Here is a 24,557-nt window from a genome sequence, read left to right as displayed (position 1 = left end):
GACAAATCACATTTCATTCTAACTAATATTAGCTGTCACTTTGGTTAAATGTTCAAATCCAGCTCTCTGCGTGAGCCCCTCCTTGTGGCTAAATAAGTTTATTACCACCTCCACCTTCACACTGACAGGTGATAGATAGATAGATAGATAGATAGATAGATAGATAGATAGATAGATAGATAGATAGATAGATAGATAGAAGTCGAATAAAAAGGGATTAAAACTATAATAGCTTGGATTAACAAACCAGCATACATATAAACAAACCATCCGTGACGTCACACATATTGACCAATAGGAGGCGGTCGTCCGGTGACGGTTGACAGTCGGCGGTTGGCAGCAACGGCTGAATTCAAATCAGAGCAGATTTTAAGTTTTGTTGATTTAAAGTGAAGAAATGTGATGAAATAATGGCGCCTGTTGTGTCAGAATATCGCTGAACGACGTGTTTCTGTTGTTTTTCCATTCTCCCGTCGACTGTTTACTTTTCAAGCATGGTGAGTCTGACCCCGTCCCCCTGTTTGAAAACATTTTGGCAATGTTTTATTTTAGTTGGTGTCAGTGACAGTCTGTACGCTGACATTACACCGGGCTGGAGGAAGGTTGGAAATGAATTGCTTTTGTCCAGCGTGGCCTGCAGAGACCGGCTCCCTGGATTAGGTGATTTAAACGGGCTTTACTTGTGTGCAGTTCCTCGTCTGTTGCGGATAAAATTAGACTCCTGCAGCGTTACAGAGATCCTGTGTCACTGAGCCCCTGAGGAAGAAGCCTGGGAGACATCTGTCAGGGCTTATGTGTGCTTCACCAATGTATTCAACATGAACAAAGAACAAACAAACAATACGTATTATATTATAGTATTATTTATTATTATTATTATTATTGTATTAACACCTTTGTAAGTGTTGGCCATGTAATGTTTAGGTCATGGTTAATGTAATATTTTATGAACTGACCCTTTAAAATGGCTTTGGTCATTATATGAACATTTTAATCACAGGATTTCATATATTAAACGACATATAATAGTAATACAACACAAAATTTTAAGTAAGAATTAAAAATAAAAAGGAAGTATATACTTTTTTTTTAAATGCATAAAATAAAGATAAATGAATAACAACAGGCATTTCTTCCCAACAGTACTCTATCACCTCATCCCGCTCTTGTTCATACAGATTATGATATGTGACTATCCGGTAGCGTGACTCTTCTGACTACCTGTCAATGTGTTGCAGGATGCCGAGGGCCCTCAGGCCCTGTGTGACCTCTGCTTGGCTCAGGTGTGCCGAAGCCTGGACACTCTGTGCAGCAGGCGAGCAGACGGCTCCATGCGCCTCAGCTGGGCCCCAGTCTTCCCACAGGAGATGGTTGACCAGTTGCTGTGTAAGATGGCAACTAAAGGTAGGTCAGGAGGACAGAAGAGGTTTCAACAACATCAGTATCAATGAATCGAGTGCAACTGCATCTACCTAAGGATAAAGGTTATGTGGCAAGTTGTAGAAACGAGACAAATCAACTCACACCATGATAAATGTGACCCTCAGTTTGTTATAATTCTAGTAAGTACACAACTTCCTATACAAATAAAAGCCATGCCCGTCATCTTATGATTTATTAGTTCAGCGTACCATGCCAGGCTGAAAAGGTGGGGAAAGTCTATTCGACAAACATAAATGTGGCTAAACTGATGCTACTTTTCCGTATACCCAACATCTCTCTGTTTGTTTCTCTCTACAAGGCATACTGAATGACACAACTGTTGGGATTTTCCGAAACTGCAAAGAGCTCCGCCTGCGCAGAGCCTCCATCCGCTGCTGTCCAGTGTCTGCAGAAGCTTTTCTCCTGGCCCTCTGCCCCCACCGCCTCCAGGAACTAGATGCCTCCTGGGTGTCTGGAGGCCTCACAGGAGCTAACATCGTCTCAGGCCTGGCCTCTAACCCAGAGTGCAGATCCAGCCTGCAGAGGCTGTCCCTCAGTGGGCTACAATTGGACTGGGAGTCTCTGGGGGAGGATGGAGGGACCCGTGTTGGCTTCAGCTCCCTGCAGGCCTTGAGGACACTCAACCTCTCCAGCACAGACTTGACTGATGCTGTTCTTGAAGATATCTGCTCTCTCCCTCAGCTGGAGACCCTGGATATCTCCCGCAGTGCCGTCTCAAAACTTACAGCACTCCTTAATTGTAAGAGCACCCTGAGATCCTTGATCGCCCACCGGCTGCGGCAGCTAGATATGTCGCCCGCCAGATTGCTCTTTGTCTTCAGCCAGCTTCACGCTCTCAGGCATCTAGACTTTTCAGATGATCACATAACTGTGGATGACAGTAACGGGGGAGATGGGGACGAGACAGTGCGGCAGCTTCTGGAGGGGAGTCCCCAAGTCCTCCCAAATCTTGTCTCTCTAGATATCTCTGGACGGAAGAGAATCACTGAAGCAGCGGTCAGAGCATTTGTGGAGGCCAGGGATGGACTGGTCTTCTTAGGCCTGCTAGCCACTGGGGCTAGCTCCTGTGAGGTCCTGTCTTCACAGAATAACCTAAAAGTAAGGACCTAGTGTTCGCATCGGGTACAGATATGAACATCTTACTGTGGTTTGTGACATTTCAGGACATCGGGGAATATTCCGGGTAGACACATGAGCTTGACTCTGGCATAAGTTTCTCATTTGTCTCTGACTTGAGGCTCTGTTTGTATATGTATGAATATGCCCACTGCATTTCCTGTCTCTCTGACAGTGCTGATCTGCTGTGTGTGTTCAGGTAACCGGAGAGGCTAATGAGAACCAGGTGTGCGAGGCCCTGCGAAGGTACAGAGACCACGAGTGTTTTGTACGAGAAGCCCTCGTCCATCTCTACAATCTGATCACTGACGTTGACAAACCACGACCAGATATGCTAAAGGTACTACAGTTATAGCACTGTGTTTACTCCTTTAAGCACAATAAGAATTTCAGTCTTTTCAGCCACAATTTCTACAAGCATAAACAGATTTGTTTGGAACGGATGATCTAAGCCATTTTATTTCAAGGTAAAACTGAAGGTTGGCACACCTTCTACTCCTGGGCGATTATTAAAAAGCTTGTACGATGACTGCTTATGTTTCTTTCCTCTGAGGACCTTTGTTTTTTTAGCGATGTCACCGCATCCACAGTTCTGAGCAGTTATCTAACTGGGTACAGTGTTTTTAATACAGATAGAAATGACAGTCAAATCTGCGATAATAATGCACAAGTTGTAAGAATTGTACTTTAATAATTGCATTGTACAACAAATCAAATATTTGGATGATGTTTTATTCATGTGTTTTACAGTATGTCCACTTATTTTCTGCAGGATTAGATAGTTTTAACTAGTTAGTTAGTTAATCCTTTAGTTAAAAAGAAGTCTCACTGAGATCAAGATCAAGAATAAACACATACTAAATACTATTATTAAGGTATATAAAAATATTTTTTAGTGTTTATTACTCCTTTTCTTTGTTAGGAGCAGTATTTTGTAGCTCAGTTTGAACATACTCTACAGCTAAAGTTAAAACGTCCTTCGACCTGACATTATAATTACTGTATTTAGACATGATTGGACAGAGGAGGTAAAGAGCAGTTTCTAGTGGAGCCTTCCAGAGAAATAGTACAATGCAACTTCACAGCTGGCTTGCTGAGTAGTTTTAGGAGGTGGGAGTGTTACACACTAATAATGCCCCATCCCATCACTGTCCTCTACTGATGGAGCAGCTGGATGGTAAAAAAGACACCCAGATGGTGGTTGCAAAGGGAGAGGGTACCATCTCCATATCTAGCCTTTTCTGGGCACTTTTTTGGTTTCTTATCTTATCTGAAGCAAATGTGATTATGACATAAACTTGTTGTTTCCTTAGCTGGTGCTGAGTGGGATGCAAAGCCACCCCACCTCCCTACATGTCCACCTGGTGGCCACAGCGTGCGTGTTCAACCTGACCACTCAGGACCTGGCAGAGGCCATGCCCGTCAGCCTGCTGAGCTCCACTGTCACCCAGCTGCTGCACTCTATGAAAACCTTCCCCAACCACCAGCAGGTCAGGGGAGATATGTTCAATGTCTCAGGTTACACATCAATAATGATATCTTGTACTTATACAACAGCGAAATGTGGCACAGAGGCGGATTTTGCTCGCAGCTGGCTTGTCATTCATCAGATTCTGACCTCATATTTGGCTCATGCGGTTGCAGCTCCCATTCTGCCACCTTCAGATAGTATTTGTAGTTACTTTATAATACTTGATCCACATATTTTCTTTTGCCCATATGGTTCTTCAATTTATGAACTGTTTTCCATCTCGCCAGGTGCAGAAGAACTGCCTGCTGGCGCTCTGCAGTGACTACATCCTTGAGGATGTCCCCTTTGACAAGTACGTTTGCTTTCTCTCAGCTTTAACATGATGTATGACCCAAGGCCACGCAGTAGCCAAGATAATCAGTGCACTCATGAGTGGCACCCTAGTGTTTTTCCAATAAATTGTGATCCAGCTAAAATATATTTTCTTTTGAAATGTAAGCGCCAAAAGAAATAGTCTCTCCAGATGTAAAATCACAGGCCTGAACTGATTTTCCCAAGGCGTGTCTATATGTCGCTGGTATATTTTTGTATTGCTGTGTTCCTTATATCCACGCTGTGATCATGGTTCAGGTATTTAGCAGCCATGCTGGTGATTAACTGGCTGAGCAGCCACGAGGATCCTACCCTTCAGAGGATGGCTGTGGCTGTCATCTCCATTCTGGTGGCCAAGGTCAAGACACCACTCACTTACTGTGCATTAGTGTGCTGTAGGAAAATAGAATGGCACCTGTTAGTCCCGCCTGTTTAGAGCCAAGTGCCTCAGTCACCTCCTGCACCTGTGTGACACCAGTTTCAACCGCCAGCTTTATGCTTTCATTTAGTCCAGTTAAATGGGACATTTCTCTGTGTTAAAAGCACCGTTTGTTCTGGTTTGACATTTAGGAAAATGGTTAGAATTCAAAGAAGCACTCATCTCTTTATTTTATTTGTAGCTCTCCCCGGAGGAGACCGCTCGGCTCGGCGAGGACATCTTTATTATGAAGGTACATTTACGCTTTTAAAGTATTCAGTTTCCAACTTACACAACGTCGCCGGCTTAGCACTAGATATGCCTGCGTGTATTTCTAGTTCTCCCTCTCGCTCTGTCTCTCTCACCTGCTATATTTTCCATTACCTACCCACTGTATACACTCACTGTCACTGTCACCCCAATGCTCCATGCACTCGTCCTTCTCAGTTTACTCTTAGCCCACCATTCAATCAACTCCATTTCTCTCTTTGTGTATGTAATCAAGCTTCTCTCCACGCTTCAGTTATTTTGGCTTATTATATGTCTGGGGCCACTTATTAATACATAAACTATTTGATCCAACATGAATTCTATGCCTCTAAAGGATGTTTCCTGTATATTTGCAAACATAAACCACAAAAATGGTTTATTCTTTTGTTCATTTGCAAACATAAACCACAAAAATGGTTTATTCTTTTGTTCATTTTTGCCTCGGTCTCTTCCTCCCTCTTTTCTTGCAGCAACTGCTGGCTATTGTGCAGCAGAAAGCCATGGTAGTAGTAGTGGACACTACTCTGAAGTTTGCCCTGAGTGCTCTGTGGAACCTGACAGATGAGATGCCCACCGCCGCTCGCAATTTCATCGACTGCCAGGGCCTGGAGCTGTACGAGGAGGTTCTGGAGGTAGAGGAGTCCCCAAAAATACCCTGAGAGACACATTTGAAATGCACCCACACAGAGGCTCACATACAGAGAAGCATTTTTCCTCATATGGTGTCTCTTTTCTTTTGCATTGCAGTCGTACTACACAGAGCCCTCCATTCAGCAGAAACTTCTTGGCCTCCTGGTGGGTTCATTGTGTGTGTTTATAAGTGCCCTTATTCGTTCAGGATGTGTTTTTTGATGATGTGCCATGTGTGTCACAGTACGACAGTTTACATCTTGTTTAAACTAAAAAGTAAAAACAGCTTAATCTTATTTTCATTTTGCAATTATTCCCACATGCAGAGCTTAATGCTCTGACATCAGCAGTGAATTTAGCAGTTCTGTCAAGTATTTTCAGGGAATAAAATTAAGCCCATCTGGAGGCAATCTAACATAAAACAGTTCATGTATCCCTTCCCCCTATCCCATCACTGCTATCGTTTGTCTCATTGTGCTGCAGAACAACATAGCAGAGGTGGAGGTGTTGCAGGCGGACCTGCTGGAGGAGGACCTGCTGGAGCACATCCTCAGCCTGCTGAAGGACTCCCATGTGGAAGTGGGGGTCCGTTACTTTGCAGGAGGGATTCTGGCACACCTCACCTCCAGACCTGAGGCCTGGACCCTGGGCGACGAGCTCCGCAGCACCATACTGAAGCAGCTGGTGTGTGTGTGTGTGTGAGAAACAAGTTTTCATTTAACAGATTGATAAGGTCACCTTCAGCTCTTTTCAGAGTGTCTATCTGTCTTTGCAGCATGCTTCCATAATAACGTGGACTCAACCGGAGAGAGAAATGGTCTCTTACAGGTGAGAGAAACACAAACAGAGACAGAGAAAAAGCCCTTTTCATGTCATCTTTAATGCATTTACTCATCCTGCCTTTTCAATTCAGCATCAAATACAAGCTACGTGTTGCATAACACTGTATTTACATTTTTTCATATCAATAACGCATCCATGCCTCTTTTAACATTCTTATGTAACATTTTGTCCAGTTGTTGCTGATTTAATCAGAAGTACTTTATTTAGAAGTACACACACACGTGGATCATTTGAAGCTCTGTGTGCATTTAACACAGGTGTGATCACCTGTCTAGGTACTTTTTTGGCAGAGGTGCCACATTAACAGAATGAGAGAACTCTTAAGTGCTACAGAAAGCTCAGCCAGTTTCAAGAAAACATTTTAAACTCTGCTGAAAATAATTTTCTGCCAGTGACACCTCAGTTTACATTCCCTGGATAGCACTGATGCCAGAGCAAATTGGCTGTCCAGTAATTCGAGCACAGAACAAACCAAAAAAATGTTCAGAATCATTCAAAAGAACATTTTAAAAAATCTAAGCTTACTGTCTCCTTTTGTCCACATTTCAGGTCTTTCCATCCATTTTACCCTCTGCTCCAGACTTGTCAGCCCTCAGGAGTGCAGCTGTGGGCAGTCTGGGCCATACATCTGGTCTGCAGTCAAAACAGTAAGACACACAAACAGGCTACTGTAAGGAACACATGGGGGGGATTTATAGAGGTCAGAATGTTTAGATCAGTTCGTCGTACAGAACTGTAAATGTGTTACAGCTCTAGATCTGCAACGATTAGTTGACCGTTTGATTAGTTCCCCTTCTTTTCATGGAAAAATGGCATTTCAGCCTCCCAAATATCATTTTACAATTATATATCTCATTAAACCCAATTAATTATCTCATTAATTGGCTTTTGGACTGTTGGTCTGATAACACAAAACATTTTTAGCCGTCATCTCCGGGGATTTTTCATTTTTTAGACCAAATGATGAAAAATATTCATTACTTGCATCTTTTATCACTTTACATTACAAATATTGCACCTTATACAGTGTTGAAGATACTGACTCTGGCGTGTTAATATTAAAGTGTCGGTGGTGGGGTCAATCACTGTAAGATTCCATTCCTCTCTTATATTTTTATCACTTTCTCTCTCTGTCCTCTAGCTTCACATTACAGCAGCATGCTAGAGAAGGAGGGCGTGACTGAACTTCTGAAGGCTTTGGCCGCCCATCCCAGCACACACAGCGACATTAAAGGACTATCCAACAGGATCTTACAGATGGTAGAGCAACACCAGGGTCGCTCAGGGACAAGCAAGAAGCAGGCGGAGTCATGAAACCCTTGATAAGAGAACAAAATAATTGTATTTATTTGTTTTGTCAGTGAGCTGTGCCTAAAGTGTGTTAGATGTGAGGTATTAAAGTACAGACAGTTCCTTTGAATAAATTATGTATTGTATATTTCATAGTATGATGACTGGTTGTGAAAAGTTATTTCATCACTTGCAAATTAAAGAACTGTTTACAGACAACAGTGAACATCCTACTTCATATGTGCATTATTCTGAGACACTGTTCAGTTTGAAATAGTTTGAGCTTGTGTTGTAAACCATGCATACAACCAAAACCCGTCACTAGAGGGTGCTTTTGCACTGTAGCTTCAGGGTTGTTTTGCCCTTAAGATCTGTTTGTGTAACATATTCGGTCATCAGATGTTTAGATTCAAGACCTTGCATGATAAATGGCAAAAATACCAATGCATCCTGAATCTGTTGTGTCTATCTGTCTCTGCTGAAGCCCTATTATAAAGCAGTCATGCTGTAAAATAAGTTCTCTCTCCTTCTCTTGCTCTCACTCTCTTTCCCCTGGCATCCTAGATGCTGAATTCATTATATTTTATGTAACACAGCTGGAAGACAGAACTGCTGGTAGGCATCTACGTAGTCTATTCTAAGTTGGTCTATTAATAATTCCTTTTGAAAATTGCATTAACAACCTTGCATGAATATTTGAGTTATATCACCGTGTTCAGTTTTTAATGGTCAAATCCCCTTGATTCACATTTTTAAATCCCTCAAAGGTATTTAAAGTGATCTACCAAACAAGATATGGCTTTGGGTGCTTGTGTTTCAACCAGGTTAGCCATCTCCTTTCCAGTGTTAGACTATACGTTAAGAAACGGGTTGCGTAAACTGATCCAGGTCAGCATTTAACAGCCATTTTAACCCCTAAACATTGATCTCACAGTGGCATCCCTGTAGGATCAAAGGCCATGAGATGTTTAAGGGGCTATAGGTTATTCTATAGTGTGCACGGTGACTTTGCACTTGGTTTGGTTGACATGTGGAAAACGTAGCACGTGAGGGGGTAAGATGAACAGACAAGCTAAAGGGTAATTGTGGAGTGCATTGCGTTAATCAGGTCTTAAATTTCTGTTGCTGGCTCTAAGAGCCTATCAATATTTAAGTGACACACAAGACAAACATAGATAAAAAAGACTGTTTCAAATACACAGCAAAGGAAAAACCGAGCAGGATGGAATAATACAAGTAGTTAAGTGTATTGGGAAATACGCTTATTCACTTTCTTGCCAAGAGTCAGCATAGAAGATTCATAGCACATGCGTGTAAATGTCAAGTTACAGCCTGTTATTAGTTAGTTAGTTACATAAAGACTGGCAATGGGAGGGGATCAGCTAGCCTGACTCTATTGACAGGTAACAAAATCCCCCTAAAAGAACCTCTGAAGCTCACTCATTAACATGTTAAGCCTGTTTACAGAAAACGAAGTGTTAAAACCACCATTTGAGAGGGTATGAGCTGGACTATGTCTCAGGCCAGGAGCAGTGACTTCCTAGGGTCTCCGCCAGTCGCTAGCAACTGTTTCCAGCCAAAAAATAGTCTGGTACACAACTCGCTGAAAAAAAACCCCAACAGAAACTGTAGGTTTATGCTTTTGTGCGGACTAAAACTAAAGACATATCCTTTTTCTGTACGTTTGTAGCTGGAGCCAGCAGCAGGTTGGAGGTGTCAGCTAGTGTGTCTCCATCCAACGGTTGGAAAATCCAGTTACTTGCACCTCTAAAGCTCATTAATCATACAAAAACCAAAGGTAATTCACTCCAGAAAAACTGCTCCCAGCCAAGAAATAGTCCGGCACGTAACCCTTGAAAAAGAGTGAATAGTTTTTATTTTACACTTAGGTTTTTCTTTGGATTAAACAAATAAGATATAATGTGTGATTTAGTGAGCTTCAGAAGTGCTGGTAGACACCCAATCACCCAAGAGTATTTTACTCTTGGGTGATTTTCAGTCTTGGGTGATTTTCAGTCTTTATGCTCACCAATCTGTTGGCTGTAGCTTCTTATTTACCGTTATAGACATTGTGTGGCATCGAAAACTATTCCGTCAAGAGAACAGAGAGACAGAAATATGAACCTAGAAATGTTTGTAGTGAAATTAACAGGTGCAAAAATAGGATTCACAACCCAAAATATCTGTAGACAAGATAAATAAAGCATGGAGAGTCTTTTAAAGAGAGACGTGCTGGAGATAGAGTTAGTCAAAGGAAAGATCCTTTCATGCTCTGTGATTCTTTGTGCAAAAATACCACAGACTAATCTGCAGATTCCTTGTCTCAGTTTGAAATATCATTGTGCTGCTTTTCAGTTTGAGCTTAGTGTGAGTTAGTTTCATTATCTCACTTTTGCAGCCAGCTCCATTGGGATTAACATAATTGTGAGCCGGCCTGGGAACCCAGAATACAATAATATACAATGCAACACATCTCCAGCTGCATGTACTAACTAGTGTTTCCAGTCCTTATGTGTGTTTGTACAGCTATGTACAAACACACATAAGGACCCAGTGCAAACCCCCAGAGCGATATAGGTTTTTGACTTGGATTAGACACCATTCAAAATACCTAAGGAACAAAAGAGGGCAAAAGGTACATTCAAAGAGCAGGAAGAGAGGTCGAACAACAAGACACAGCAAAAAAAAACTCTTCTCCAGGCAGAACTGTGACGCACAAAAGGACACACCATCTCCTCTCAAATGACCTTTTATTGCTGGGGAAGGATACAGAGTTGGCAGGCCCTTGAGCCTGTGTGCAGATATGTAACAGCATTTAGACAATCCTCCTCCTCCTCTCTGCCAAGTGGAGGCAGGGGTTTACTCTTCACCTCTCATCAATCAATAGCCACTTGTGCAGAGGGCTAGAGTAGAGCTTGTCAATATCAAGTCCGATCAAAAACACACAGTATGTAACAGAGAGCCAAACACAATAAATTCCAACAAGTTGAAATGAATGTGATGTGATGTGAAAATGATGGAGAAAGTGATGGAAGAGAAACTGGAGAAAAGTCTGGAAAAGTCATTTATGGCCTGTGGTGAAAACCAGGCATTCTTTCCTGTCTGTCTTTCTGAGCTTCGGTGTGGTCAAAATATGAACTGACAAATAATTAAAGCAACAGATAATTAGCAAATAACACTCACTGCACTGTATGTTTACAGTGGTAAGCAGAATAAATATATTTAACTTAATATATGTTGCAGCAGTTAATTTAACGTTCCAGCTCCAGAGCATGTTATGATGCAGTTCAGCGCAGCAGCATGGGTGGTTGTATTTAGCTGACAGTAATTTGGTGCTGTCATCCGTATGTGGTAGTGATTAATGATGAAATGTTGTTGAAATAACTGAAACAGGCACACAGTTTCCATGGACCAATCTCTGTAAATACATCCCTCATTTGAAAGTTTGGTGTAAGTCATCCCACTGCTCCGTGACTAAAGGATTTTCTTCCTTTTTTCTGTGTGTTTGTGTCTGAGTGACCATGTTTGTAAGTAGATGTGTCAGGGGGCCATTACGGTTCGGTTAGACCCGCTCTTACTTGATGTCACATCTCCCGTCTGTGGGCGTTTTACAGTGGCCGGTTTTGGTGCGAAGAAAGACATGAGTTAAATAACCGCAGGCAGGAAACAAACCTGCAGGAGCTGCTGCATCCAATAGCTGCGTGCATTTCCTTGTCTATTCACCGAAATGGCTCACAGTCACAGCTGTGACCATGTGACCATAGCCAGCTGGGTCCTATTCATTCTTAAGCACAACAATATCCCCAACTATTTATGACTTAGAGCAATAGTTTAACATTTTGGGAAATATGCTTCAATATGCAAAGATTTGATGGAATACAGATGCATAAGTCTGGCACATACACAACCACAAGATAAAAATGTGTTAATCAGAGAGCTTTCAAAGGAGCTGGTAGAGCCAGGCTAGCTCTCTTCCCCCGTTTCCAGTCTTTATGCTAAGCTAGGCTAATTGGCAACTGGCAGCGGTGTTGATCTTCTCATCTCAGTTTCAAGAAACCTAATAAGCACCTTTCCCGAAATGTCTGACTCTTTTAAATGTCAGATATTTGTGGTTTTGATGATGTAGGACGATGCTGGATTTCTGGTTAGTGTCGGTAATGTAGCGTTGGTGAGAGCAGAGCACTTCTTCTAAGCTTTTACACACCACATTGTACTCAGAGGTGATTCGTGTTGGAGTCAATTATGGAGGCAGAGCTGATGCTTTTCGTCTCAGTGTGTCGGAGCACATGCATACATGTGCCTCTAAATATGGTCTGAGTTTGCAGCGTGGGCATGTAAAAAGTGCACAATATTGAATTTCAGCTCATCCACTTATTGGGGATCAGCATATTTGGCTTCTATAAAGTTCCTCAAAATGCCCATGTGGAGCAAAAACTGTCAATACTGAGAGTTTTCAGAGCCAAAGGTTTGACTTGTGTGCTGCACATGTGTACGTGTTTATTAAGAAAGAGAGAGGATTCCTTGTCATTCCATCTGTTACTGTGCTGACATGAATTAGGGCAACAGCTCTCCTATTTCCAGGCTGCACCCTCACCCTTGCCTGTGGCGTCACATGGCCTAATCATCAGAATGTAATACACCCTCACAGTTGAGACTACCTCATATGTATCCATGTACCGTATGTAGAGATGAGAGTTTGCTACACAGACCGCAATAGACATGCACATTATGCGATACATGTTGTATATCCTGAAGGAACCAATGCAAATATTACAGCCGAAGCCACAAGGGCAACCAGCAATAGCCAATGGTTGGCAGAGCATGGTCAACATTCTGCTTTAGGAGGCAACTTACAGGTACATGGGTCACTGTCTGCCTCCAGTTATGTATGTCATGCCTGTAACTATATTCAGATTGGTACATGCATAGTTATGCATACTGCCATGAGTCAAAATCACTCCCTTATGTAACGAGGGGAGCAAGCAAACACACAGACATACACACAAGTTTCATTCCTGAGTGTCTTATTATATATCAGTTGTCAAAAAATATTATACTTGCTTCCAGGAAAGACATTTTTCAGAGCAAACATTTTGACTTTTCATATCCGGAAACACATGGAAAATGTGTAATTAATACAATAATGATATGATATGAGACCAAAGTCCTGACACCTAAACGCCTAAGTGGAATGCAGCCATCATTTATCTTCTTAAATGGAACTATTTATGCTGTGATCAAACCGTCTGAAAAAGATCTACAAGCTATACAAGAGGAATATGAATGTGTTTCAAAAGCAGAAAATAAACCTTGCATTCATCAACCAACCATCCATAACCAACATATTTATACTGTATAATGTTATTATACTTAAAGTTAAAATAATAACTTTGTATTTGTAGTTCATTTTGGACAAATCCCAACAATGTGCACATGCGAGTGCCAGTAAATGTGTGAAGAATGGTTCCTCTGTAGTATTATAACAGATTGTAAGGAGCGTAGATTCATCTTTGCTTCTACATGGTAATAGTCCAATTTTTCATGATTACGTTTAGTTGAATCTTCCTTACTTCTCACAGCCTGGTAGTTAGTCAACGGGAGGATAGTCCAGGAGTTCATTTTACATAAATATGTGTTTTTTATGCAGACATTTTGGCTTGTCATTGTAGAAAAAAACAGTTGCTAATAACTTTAATAATGGCTCTGTTTATTCAACTGTCCCAGTAAACTATGACAATGTGACGGTGAGCCAGCATGCACAAAAACCAGAACTCTGAAACTGAAGAAGCTAAACGGTATTCAGCCGTCATCATGTTTATTATCTATGTATTTTTCCTGCTGTGTTATTTCAAAATGTCTTCTGTGACATGCTGCAAAATGGCGCAGCTGCAAAATATTACTCTTATTACAGTAATATGGATATGCATACATCTAAATGTTTGAAATCCAAACACATTTCATAATAAAGTAAAATCTGCACAACATAAGGTGAAGGGGAATAAACAGCTGGTCCAAACTCTGTAAGAGGATGCTCTGACTCGAACTTCAGTCTAGTTCTTGAATCCAGTAAATAATTCTGATTGTACACATACAGTACACACACAGAGGACGGCATTTTAGAAAATGGCTACCTTTAGCCTAATGATCCAACTTACTGCTGCTTCCTAAGTTCATAACAGTCAATGCCAAGGTCAATGGAGTATTACAGCCACTTATGCAATGTATGGTATGTGGGATATTACAAACTGGAGGTAAAACCTCACACAAAGCCCGTGCTGATATTTACTATTGTGGGCTGAAATGATTGTTTTTCCTGACAGCATCAACTGTCTTATTGCTGTAAGACTGGAGATTCATTAAACACCAGGGTTGGAGTAAATTCATTATAAATTCACTCGCTTCAAAGAGTAAATAAAACTCATAAAAACATTCACTCACTAAGAAATTAGAAGCATGGGTCATCATTTATTTTGTAATCTTTTGTCTTTTGCAGTAAATCCTGTTTCCTTTTTTAGTTTTTAATTGAATTGGTCAATCATTGTCAAAGCTTGACACACCTCATAAGGCTTTTTGGTGCATCGACAGTGCATGCAGAAACAGATTGGACACTGCACTCAAATCAGTTACCCAACAAAGAGAGGATGAAGTAGAAATCAATTATCTCCCTCTCCGGTTTACTCGCCATCCAGCAGGGCCCGCTGCCAAAATAGACCTCAGCAGTTGGCGCATGACGGCTCTAAACTTCACAAATAGATCTTCAACACAAAAACCTCGACTGCAGTTTGTTTCTGGAGTATTAGATGAGGGAAGTGAAGCGTTAGTACAAAACCACACACCAAAGATCATCACGCTCACATCTGCAAAAGCTCAGTCACACGTATAGCTACATAATACACAGACATAAATACTTTATATAAATGTATTTAACCCTCTCCTTTCATACCTATGAATAGAATGACCACACCACTTTATATATCACATAGAGGCTGTGAAGCTGAGTCACAGGTATTATCATACTATGCTTGTTGCCATCATGGAGGTCCACTGGGGATTTTGTGTTTGTGTGCAAACAATGCTATTTAAGTAAGGTCTTAGAACAGATTGTCATATTAATAGCAGGTTTATCTGTTCACTTTGTAACATTATATATGTATATGTACAAACAAATTGTACACACTGATGTTTCCCAGTATCCTTAAATATCTTGGTTTACTGAGAAACAGCGTTTGTTTTTAGGTCTTTTGACTTTGGTCTTATCTCTGCAGCTTTTATTTTAGGAAAAGACATCATGGTTTCTATTGCATATAGTAACTAATGTTCATATGTGTGTCAAAAAAAAAAAACATTATGCAAAATGTGAAGGTAAAGTCAATTTTATTTCTTTTCGCACTGGTAAAATCTTCTGAAAAACAAGCAGTTTATACCATCTATAACTGGTTGGTGGTCTGAGCTGGACTTTGTGAGTACTGCTGCTCCTTGGATCGTGGTTAAAGGAACAATTTGACGTTTCTGTGAAACACTATTATTTGCTTTCTCGCCAAGAGTTGAATGAGAAGATTCACTCTCTATTTAAAGGGCCTGTATGTAGGATTTAGTGGCAGATCATTTTACCCTCTCCTTCCTAGCATAAAGGAGACACTACGGTGTCTATATACATAGACAGTTTTTGGTTTGTCTGTTCCGGGTTACTGTAGAAACATGGTGGTTCAATATGGTGGACTCTGTGAAAGAGGACCTGGAGCATCTGTAGATATAAAAGGCTCAATCTAAAGTAAGAAAAACATAACAATTCTTATTTTCAGGTGATTATACACTAATTAAAACATACTTACGCATATTATATTCCACTTCTCCCGCATCCTCTAAATTGAGCTCCCTAAATCTTGCAGACTGGACCTTTAAATTAATAAACTTTAGAGGCGCTGCTGGGTAGATTTTTGCTACTTTTGGTTTCTGGTTTTTATGCTGTCTCTGGCTGTAACGTCATTTTAATTGGAGAGATATAAGAGGGTTCTCAAACTATTTTAAAGGTAAATGTGACCTTTGATACTGGCACACACGCCAAAAAAATTCTTGTTCTCATATCATGCTGATTACCAGCTAAAACATTCTGTTATAATCAGACTATCAAACTGCTTACAAGGTAACAAACAGTAGGCCCTGTGTGACCTGATCCCAGCCAAATATTACACAAGTTATAAACCATATAGCAAAGTCATACATTTGCATACATGGTCAGTAAAACCCAAGGGCGGGAAACCTCCACAATGGCAGCCAGAGTGCAAAGTTACATCACCTGAAAGCACACTACAAATGAGAAGAATGAAATTCCTCATCTTTGAGGAGAATCCCGTCTTTTCTCTTTCTGAGCTGAGCCTGTCAAACTGACTCATTCACACTTCACAGACAGTCTGGAAAGTGACAGGAGGCACTGTGGAATCCGTGATGGGCAGAGAGGGATTGAATCTTTTAAACAGTATGTGACGTTTTCAAGTTTCCGTTGCCATGGTCACTCCTGGCCCGCGAGGTACGACCTGTCTCACTGGTTTCATCCTCGTCCACGTCCACCTGTCTGTCTTTCTTCTTGATGTAGCGCTCATAAAGCACCATAATGACGCCCATCACCCAGGCCGACACCGTGCCAGCAGCAAAGATGACAAAGCCGATGACAACAAAGAAAAGGTAGTCCCACGAGCCCAGAGTCTGGTGACATAACGTCCGTAGCTGGATGCCAACCTCGCCGAGACGACGGCCTTGCATATCAGCAGGTGAACCGCACACCGTCTGTCCCTCATCTGTCACAACAAGAAGGAATAATTAAGGATTAATCAAAGGACAATGTAATACAATACATGATTTGTTAGGAAATACCATGTAAACATTGTAACACTGAAGTGTCTTTTCTCATATATCAAAATTCAAGGCTGGTTAGATAAACAGGTCCTGGAGCAGCATTATTCAGACTGTTGAGTCATCTTGCTTTGGACTTACAGTAATGTGGGGGGTTTATATTTCTTCATGATGTCAACCCAGGACTATCATACATTTAATAATATTATAATACAGATAATAAAGATACATGTCTGTATGTACATTTCTTTGTTTAATTTGTGTTTAACACTCAGGCAATCTGCTTCAGCAGGTGTTTGATTGATGCTGATGAAAACATAACCCACCACCCAATGTCATATATTACACATTATGACATATTATCACATTGTAGTAACGAGACCACGCCCAGTTCCGACCAGAAAACCAAAACACAAATACAGAAATCTTTCATGTGAAATGATTAAAATAAAATAATATGTTTAGATATCCTGTCACTCAAGGCCTTTGAATTGTATTTAACTGCTGATTTTCTTTGCAAATATAATAAGTAACTTTACTTAAATACAGCAAACATAAAGTCAGCCTTGACATGTAATTATCTTGTGATTTAGACGATCCTTTGATGTTCAAAGTACCCCTGCAAGGAAAATATTGCACATGATATTAAACAGAGCTGCCTGTTAAATAATTCAGGCATAGTGATATTTCACACAACATTTGTAAATGGCAGCACACTGAGCTGAAGATATGCATAACATATTCAGGCTCACACAGCTCAAAGAGTAAAATGTAGTGACTGCATCAGCATAACAATGTTGCCTTCTTTATCAGAAAACGGCAAAGCTTCAGGAGCTTCTTGCAGACACAGTCTTGAGTTGATGCAGCATTGAATTATAAAAAATAAAAAATAAAAACATCATGGATGAATTATTCAAACTCTTTTCTCCTCTACAGGATTAAAGGGTGACTTGAGCCTTTGTGTCTGCCTGAAAACCACAGATAATAGGGTTTCTCATCATCAGGCACTGGATATGACTATGACTAAGACCGCCTGAAATCCACAAATGAAAATGTTGAGTTTCTTCTCTCTCCGAAAGCTGCAGTAGGTGGCAACAATTTTAATACGCTGCATGATGCCTGTTAAGAGCATTTTTCAGAAAATAGTGAATAGAGTGTTTTGTTACTGTGAGCAGAATCGCAGCACAAAACAGTGTTTCCGTCTCCATACGGCCACTGTTTAATTTAATTGCCTCCTGTTTTTTCAAAGCTTTTGTGCTCGGTGGAATTCCCACTGGGAGAGATCAAAAGTCCTAGAAGTTTCTGCACAGTTTTCTGTTTTCTGTAATGACTGCAGAGGCACTGACACTGTCATCCCACAAAAAAAAAAAAAAAACATCCTTTAAATTAGTGCTTCCAGCACATTTTCCTCTGATGAACTTGAGTAGCCCATTTATGACTACTGTATCTCCTGGTTCCAAATGTGTTCATTTCAATTCAATGTGGATATCATGACAGAAAATGTGTATTGTTATTTTATTGTCAATGTTTTGGTTCGGTCAAGTTTAAAAATTTTGCACCGGAAAGTGGGACTGTTTATCGGCTATTAGCTAATCATTTCTGTATCGTTTTAGCTGTTGGCCCATTAGTTTCAGCTACAGTAAGTTAATTAATCATTTCAGCTCTGGCCGACGGCATGTTGGCAAAGATGTAGGATGATCAACGGAGCGAAGGCGAATGTATGACGCCTGGACGCTTAAACAAGGCATCTGTAATGGCACCTACCTGTCAATCAAAGCATCCATGCTCTTAATTATGCACAACTTTAAGCCCTAATATAATTTGAATGGGTGAGTTTGAACAAAATCAGACTCTGTATAGTATATAGGCTGTAAACATGTTTATTTCTGCTGTGAAGTTGGACATTTTAATATGGGTGCTTATGGAGAATGACTCTTTCTGTAGCCAGCCTCAAGTGGATGTTCGAGGAACTGCAATTTGTCATTAGTTAATACATAAATATTTCAAATGTTTATCCATAGCTAACTATTTCAACTTCCCTGCTGGCTTGCCAACTATTTTTCACGCACTCTCGGTAGCAACATGAAGTGCTGGTGTTACAACTGACTCAGGTTGGTGGGAGGTGTGATTTGACAGAGGGTAAGAGGGATCATACTGTAGCTACCCTTTCGATCAAATAACTCGACGAGTTGATTTCATAGCACGACTAAAATGTACACTTTCCTAATATTGTATTCGCACTGCATAAATCTCTTGTCCTCACAGAAGCTCTTCTGTGGCTCGCAGACCTGAAAACGAACGTGCAGCTGAAGAACGCGAGGACAGTCAGCTTCTCTAAGCTCTGTCTACCACCGAGGATTCAAAGCATACTCTGATCCTCTCAAAGGCTGCTGCTGTGCACCGTGCACACAATATGCTATTCGACTCAACAAACATGCACATCCACGCAGGCACACACACACATGCACGCTGCCTCTTAACACATGCACAAACCCCCTACACGAGACTTAACTTTTCCATCTTCTATCTCTGTCCTCGCAGACTCTGCTGGTGTGTGTGCGTGCACATGTTTATGTCTGTGTATGCCTGACAGCTAAGAAGGAAACCCTTCTGGCTTCAACCCTCAGCCCCCCTCCTCGCTCTACCCAAAGGGACTGGCATCAAAGAAGAGGGCTTTCCCTCCCTCCTTCCCCTATCCCCACACTGCTCTATTTCTAGACACTCTCCTTATATAACAGCTGGGAGAGTGCTAATCTAGCCAGGAAGACGAGACAGAGGAGAATCTGTTGGTTCCTTCCCTCCATCTCTCTCGCTCACTCACTCGGTATTGATGCATTTCCTAAACCGAGGAGACAAGCGAGCCGCGTTGCATGAACTAGGTGAAAGGAGAGATAACAAGGCTTCGGAGACAGGCTGAAACATAGTCGTCTAATAAATGTTATCCCCCCTCAAGCAATAAAAGTGTGCTTTATCTGAGTTTGTGTGTCTAAATCAAAGAATCTGTACATCTGTGGATGATTTTCCACATGCTAGTAGACACACAGGCACTCAGTTGAAGAGAGAATTGGCTGTTTGAAAGAGATGGACAGTCTGTGTGTATGCATATCAGAGGAGAATATGTGTGTTTCTATGTGTCCGCCTTCTCCCTTGCTGACAGCTGTTACAGAAAGAGGCTCCATTCCAAATTAAGCCAGACAAAAGGCAACGAGAAGCTGGAAAATAGGACAGCTCTTGCAGGACTCATTTGGATCCAGCCTAAGCTGCACAGGGACCATGTTGAACTATAGTGTGTGTGTGTGTGTGTGTGGGTGAGAGAAAGCAGGGGATGCCTTTTTCAGTAAGCGTGGCGGGCGTGTTATAGCTATGGTGTTAAAATTATGACAGGCTTCTTGCTCAGGAAGACACATTATAAATAGCAGCTGCCCTTTTGCATAGTGACACATCCACACCAAAGCACAAGCGTAATCAGTCAAAGGAAGAAAGATGATGGAACATCAGGAACATCCATCAGCTCGACGGTATTAAAACAAGAAGGGGATCGATATTTGACGGTGCAACTATGATCCATTAATTCAATCAGCAGCATTCCAGTAGCTGGATAAAATAGAAATTGATTAGTCGTTTCAAGATGAAAACACTGTCTTGTTTTTCCCTCAAACTGCAGAACATGGAGCTGAACTAATGAAACACAGTTGCGAGGAGAAAAATGAAATGGCTCCCTGCCTCCGATCTTCTTTCACCCTCTTTGTTATTTGATAGCCTGAATGCTGCTGTCACGCTCCGCTGCTGTCACCTGGGTCTCCTCCTGATGAAAGCTGAGAAAAGGGCTGAACTTTGCAGACTTTGCCAAACGTGCGTCTATATAGTTCACGTGGAACAACATATTTTGCAAGGCACACTGTGTCTACCACAGCTAATGTGACAGAACTGTAAGAGATAGCGTGATATTATCTGTTGTGTGTGCTCAGAGGCGCAGACGGGAGGGAAATCCTGCAGTGAGGACTCTGCGTGTGCTTGAAAAGACTGTTGGCAGGGAGTCATTCCTGCAGGGTCTGAGGGGGACTTTTAAGTTAGTTTTTTAACTCGTTTCTCTCTCTCTCTGTCTCTCTCATACTCTCTATAAGATATAATATAATTATAATATATATATATATATTTTGTTTACAATTTTCTTTATTAAATGGCTAATAAATATTTCAAAATGTTTTATAAATCATTTAAAAAACTTTAATAACAACAATTTAAGGTTGCCATACTGGGAAAAATCACTCTTGCTGATATTTTTGATCATGCTGGAGAAAGAGCTGACCTGAAACCTCTGAGTGCCAAGGGCCCGAATGCCCAAACCTGTTTTGTTTTTAATAATGTATTTGCGAATACACAATATCAACAGACAGGATGAGGCGCTTAATATGGGTCCTGCTTTAATTTGTTATCTTAGGATCCTGTCTTGAAGAGGTCCCCTGTGTTAAAATATATCTTTAAGATCTTTAATATTTAGTTAGCAAAGCTGATTTCCATCCTGAACAAATCCTCTCACCTCCTGCATGAGACTGTGGGGACCTTAAACAGCTCCTTCAGCAACAGACTGATACTCCATGTAACAAGGAGCTCTACCACAGGTCCTTCATTCAAACAGCTGTCAAACTCTTCAACACCAGCATGACTTCATGAGTATTTTCTTATCAATCCTACGAGCTGCTGTGCTTATTTTATCTCTTATCTTATTTCAATTTATTTGTATTATTTAATTACAATAAAATGAATAATGAATGCATCATTCATCAACTATTCATAACACCATTAGTTAGATCTTGTCTGAATTTGCTGTGCTCCATAAAAGTTTTCATATGTACATTGGCTGTTTATTGAGGGCAGCCACAAGCAACAAACAATACCAACAGTTTACATAACCGAGTATTATCTAATAATTAATAACTGGAGCAGCAGTTCTTCTTCGTGATTGGCTCTCTGGGATCTATTCATTTGATATTTAGGGCAAAGCAACAGTAAAGGTCAGTGTTGTGATTATGTCACCTTATATGATATTAGAATAAAATAAAATAGTTGACTAATAAAACCTTGAAACTTGAAGCCCTCCAGGTGGACCCACAGGCACAGATCCTCGTTGTCGCACTCGCAGCTCCATGGGTTCCCGCTGAGCCCCATAGAGCGCAGGGCAGGCAACGCGATCAGGGTGGTGATGTTTAGGACTGTCAGGTTGTTCCGGCTCACATCCAGCACCTGAAGAGCCGCGTTTTCAGCAAAAGCGTCCTGGTGAATCTCCGAGAGCCCCGGGTTGTCCGTCATTCTTAGCATCACCAGGCTCGCCAAGGGGCCAAACGTCCTGTCCTCGATCCGGCTCAAGGTGTTGAAGGAGAGGTCCAGGTAGGCTAGCTTCCGTAGATTCCCAAACGTGGACTCAGATATCTCAGTCAGTGAGTTGTTGCTGCAGTCCAGATACACAAGATCAGAGAGGTAGTTGAGCGCAAGCGGCGGCAGCTCCACGATGCGGTTGTTGGAGATGATGAGCTGCCGAGTGGCCAGCGGCAAGTTGACCGGGAAGGAGGTCAGGTGCTGCCCAGCGCATTGAACCACCAACTGGTCATCACACACACACCTGTCCGGACAACCCGTGGAGAGCACCGGGGATGTGTTCACCCCAGAGGTGAGGAGTAGCAGAACTATGAGCCGCAAGGGTTGCGCACTTGGCTGCGGGGCAAGACGCATGACACCGCCAAGGGCTTCATCCACCCCGTTTGGAGAGAGTCAGATGCAGTCACATTCTTCATTGATACATCCTCTCCTGGTTGTTTGCCCCAGAAATTATACCCACAGAGGTCAGACCTAACACTTGCCCGTGGCAACCTCTTGCGCGTAATGTCTCAGTTCATCCTGTCGTTGGTTCTGGATCCGGCGCGCATCCACTATCTGGAACCTGACGACCAGATGCCTTCATGCTGTTTCAGATTCCACTGATTCATCGGGTTTCCTCCGTCAGAACATATCTATTCACACGTTGTAAACGCTCACAACGTCCTTTAATTGTGCACGGCTTTGCAATGATCACGGTCAGTTGTTCCAGAACATGTTTGCCATCGTCTCGCTTTCCGAAACTGAATCCAAAAGAGAGGGGCGCACTGAACTGCGCGACGGGTGGAGGTGGGGGGTGGGGGTGGGGGTGCGTTGTGGCGTGATTTCACGCTTTGGAGTGAGCTGGAGGGGGGGGCTTTGGCCAGAGGAGGTAATGGAAATAACATTTTAAAAATGGCATGTGGAGGCCAGCAAAGTGTAATCCATGCATTGTTGTGGAACCTAAATATGAGCTGTCCAGCTGCAGGCACAGTGATCACCATCTACACATGACTCACCATGTGTGTGTGTGTGCGTGTGTGTGTATTTGTGGAAGCTGCATCTATATAAAAAGTTGTAGTATGTAAATATCTGTTTGTGGCCATGTGTGTGTGCTGGATACTATATATCAGCCTGCCTCAGGTGTGTGTGTATGGAGGTGGAACAAAAAGCAGGTGCACCTGACACCTAGGAAGCATATTGTACCGTACATGATCAGATCACACAGGTTTTTAGGCTTTGGTAACAAGAGAGTGGGACAATGATAACAACATGTTGAGAGGGGGATCCATTATCAGCCTCATCTACACGCACAGACCTATATGTGCAATAAAGTAATACATAAGTACATAACCCCATAATTCAAAGAGTGCACAGTCAGCAGATGATGGGACAAGATGAGATGGGACAAGGTGGTCTCTGGCAGCAGTTGTTTTTCTCCTCTCTCCAGTCTCAGTACGAGTCCTCCTGAATCTATTCTTGGCTCTCTGTGTAGGTGTTGAAGTGCTGAATCAGACTCAGCATGATGGAGGAGGAGGAGGACAGATGTGCTGTTGACAGTCCGTGAAAGGAACCACCCCAGTCAACAGCCTGCTGCAAACTGACCACCCCTTTTTGTCTCAGACACTCATCCACAAAGTCAAGTTTCCTGTTTGTATTCCTGGCTGTCAGAAATAGAGCAGGAGGTCGATAATCATGTAAAAAACCTAATGCTTTTTCACACTTGTCTTACTGTGGACTGAACTAATCCACACAGCTGTTTGGTGTCAAACATATTCAGTGACTGTATGAGGACATCTAGTGACGAATACTTGCTAATGTTTTACACAGTGAGCAGCTGCCATGCAACTATCTTCTTATATATTTGATGCTTGAATCGAAGCTTGACAGGTAATCAAGACCCATGCCTAGGACTTACTCAAATGCATCTACATTATTTATATGTTAATCTGTGCCTGCAGTAGCCCACTCATGGCTCATGCTGTTCAGTCAAACCCAGAGAGATTTTATTTTAGATTCTGGAGGACATCCCAAAGTTTCCAAAGATACCAAATATGTCAGGCTGTATTCTGAGAAAATGTGTTTGAAATAGTGCATAAGACATCTAGAATATTTCCACTTTTTATAGGTTTCACAAAACATCATATCGCTTCAATGAGGAGTTGGAATAATGTGATACTATCAGGCTGGGTAGAAAAAAGAAGATTTTAAAAGCTTAAAGGTAAACAAACAGAGATAATTGTATGTTATAGCGTCAAAGAAGAGACCTTCTAAAAAAAGGCAAAATTATTATGTTATTAACAAAACTAGATTGGCCCTGACAGCAACCAGGTAAACAAACAGGCTTTTGTTGTTTTCTCCAGGAAACCATACTTTCTGACATATCTACATCCTCATTCCTCTGTTCACATTTCTTCTCCTGGCATCATGCAGTTATCACAGGAAGGTTGGAATTGTTCGATTCATCTCATTGACACAACTCAACATTTTTTGCAATGTCAT

The 24,557-nt window shown here is 41.7% G+C and overlaps 2 protein-coding genes across 3 annotated transcripts; one reads left to right on the top strand and one right to left on the bottom strand.

Moving 5' to 3' along the window:
* Positions 1 to 310: 310 nt before the first annotated feature.
* LOC104927421 (protein zyg-11 homolog) lies at positions 311 to 8,011 on the top strand. 2 transcript variants are annotated; one of them, XM_027284700.1, is made up of 14 exons: positions 311 to 497; positions 1,239 to 1,404; positions 1,742 to 2,541; positions 2,759 to 2,899; positions 3,873 to 4,049; positions 4,324 to 4,382; positions 4,661 to 4,760; positions 5,023 to 5,073; positions 5,561 to 5,722; positions 5,838 to 5,885; positions 6,204 to 6,404; positions 6,496 to 6,548; positions 7,113 to 7,210; positions 7,705 to 8,011. In XM_027284700.1, exons 1-14 carry the CDS (start codon positions 495 to 497, stop codon positions 7,875 to 7,877), a joined length of 2,232 nt encoding a protein of 743 aa, XP_027140501.1. In that variant the 5' UTR covers positions 311 to 494; the 3' UTR covers positions 7,878 to 8,011. The 2 variants fall into 2 exon arrangements, with proteins under 2 accessions (XP_027140501.1, XP_027140500.1); XM_027284699.1 differs by having other exon boundaries at positions 4,318 to 4,382.
* Positions 8,012 to 15,606: 7,595 nt separating this feature from the next.
* Positions 15,607 to 22,819, bottom strand: LOC113743988 (leucine-rich repeat-containing protein 52-like). The gene is made up of 2 exons (XM_027285148.1): positions 21,785 to 22,819; positions 15,607 to 16,648 (listed from the first exon to the last, which is right to left on the bottom strand). The coding sequence occupies exons 1-2, from the start codon at positions 22,431 to 22,433 to the stop codon at positions 16,323 to 16,325; spliced, it is 975 nt and encodes a 324-aa protein (XP_027140949.1). The 5' UTR covers positions 22,434 to 22,819; the 3' UTR covers positions 15,607 to 16,322.
* Between the last annotated feature and the right edge of the window lie 1,738 nt (positions 22,820 to 24,557).

The sequence above is a fragment of the Larimichthys crocea genome, chromosome XII, assembly GCF_000972845.2.
Source record: "Larimichthys crocea isolate SSNF chromosome XII, L_crocea_2.0, whole genome shotgun sequence".
Taxonomy (NCBI): Eukaryota; Metazoa; Chordata; class Actinopteri; family Sciaenidae; genus Larimichthys; species Larimichthys crocea.
The sequence above is the reverse complement of the archived record's forward strand: the minus strand, read 5'-3'. Positions and strand labels throughout refer to the sequence as shown.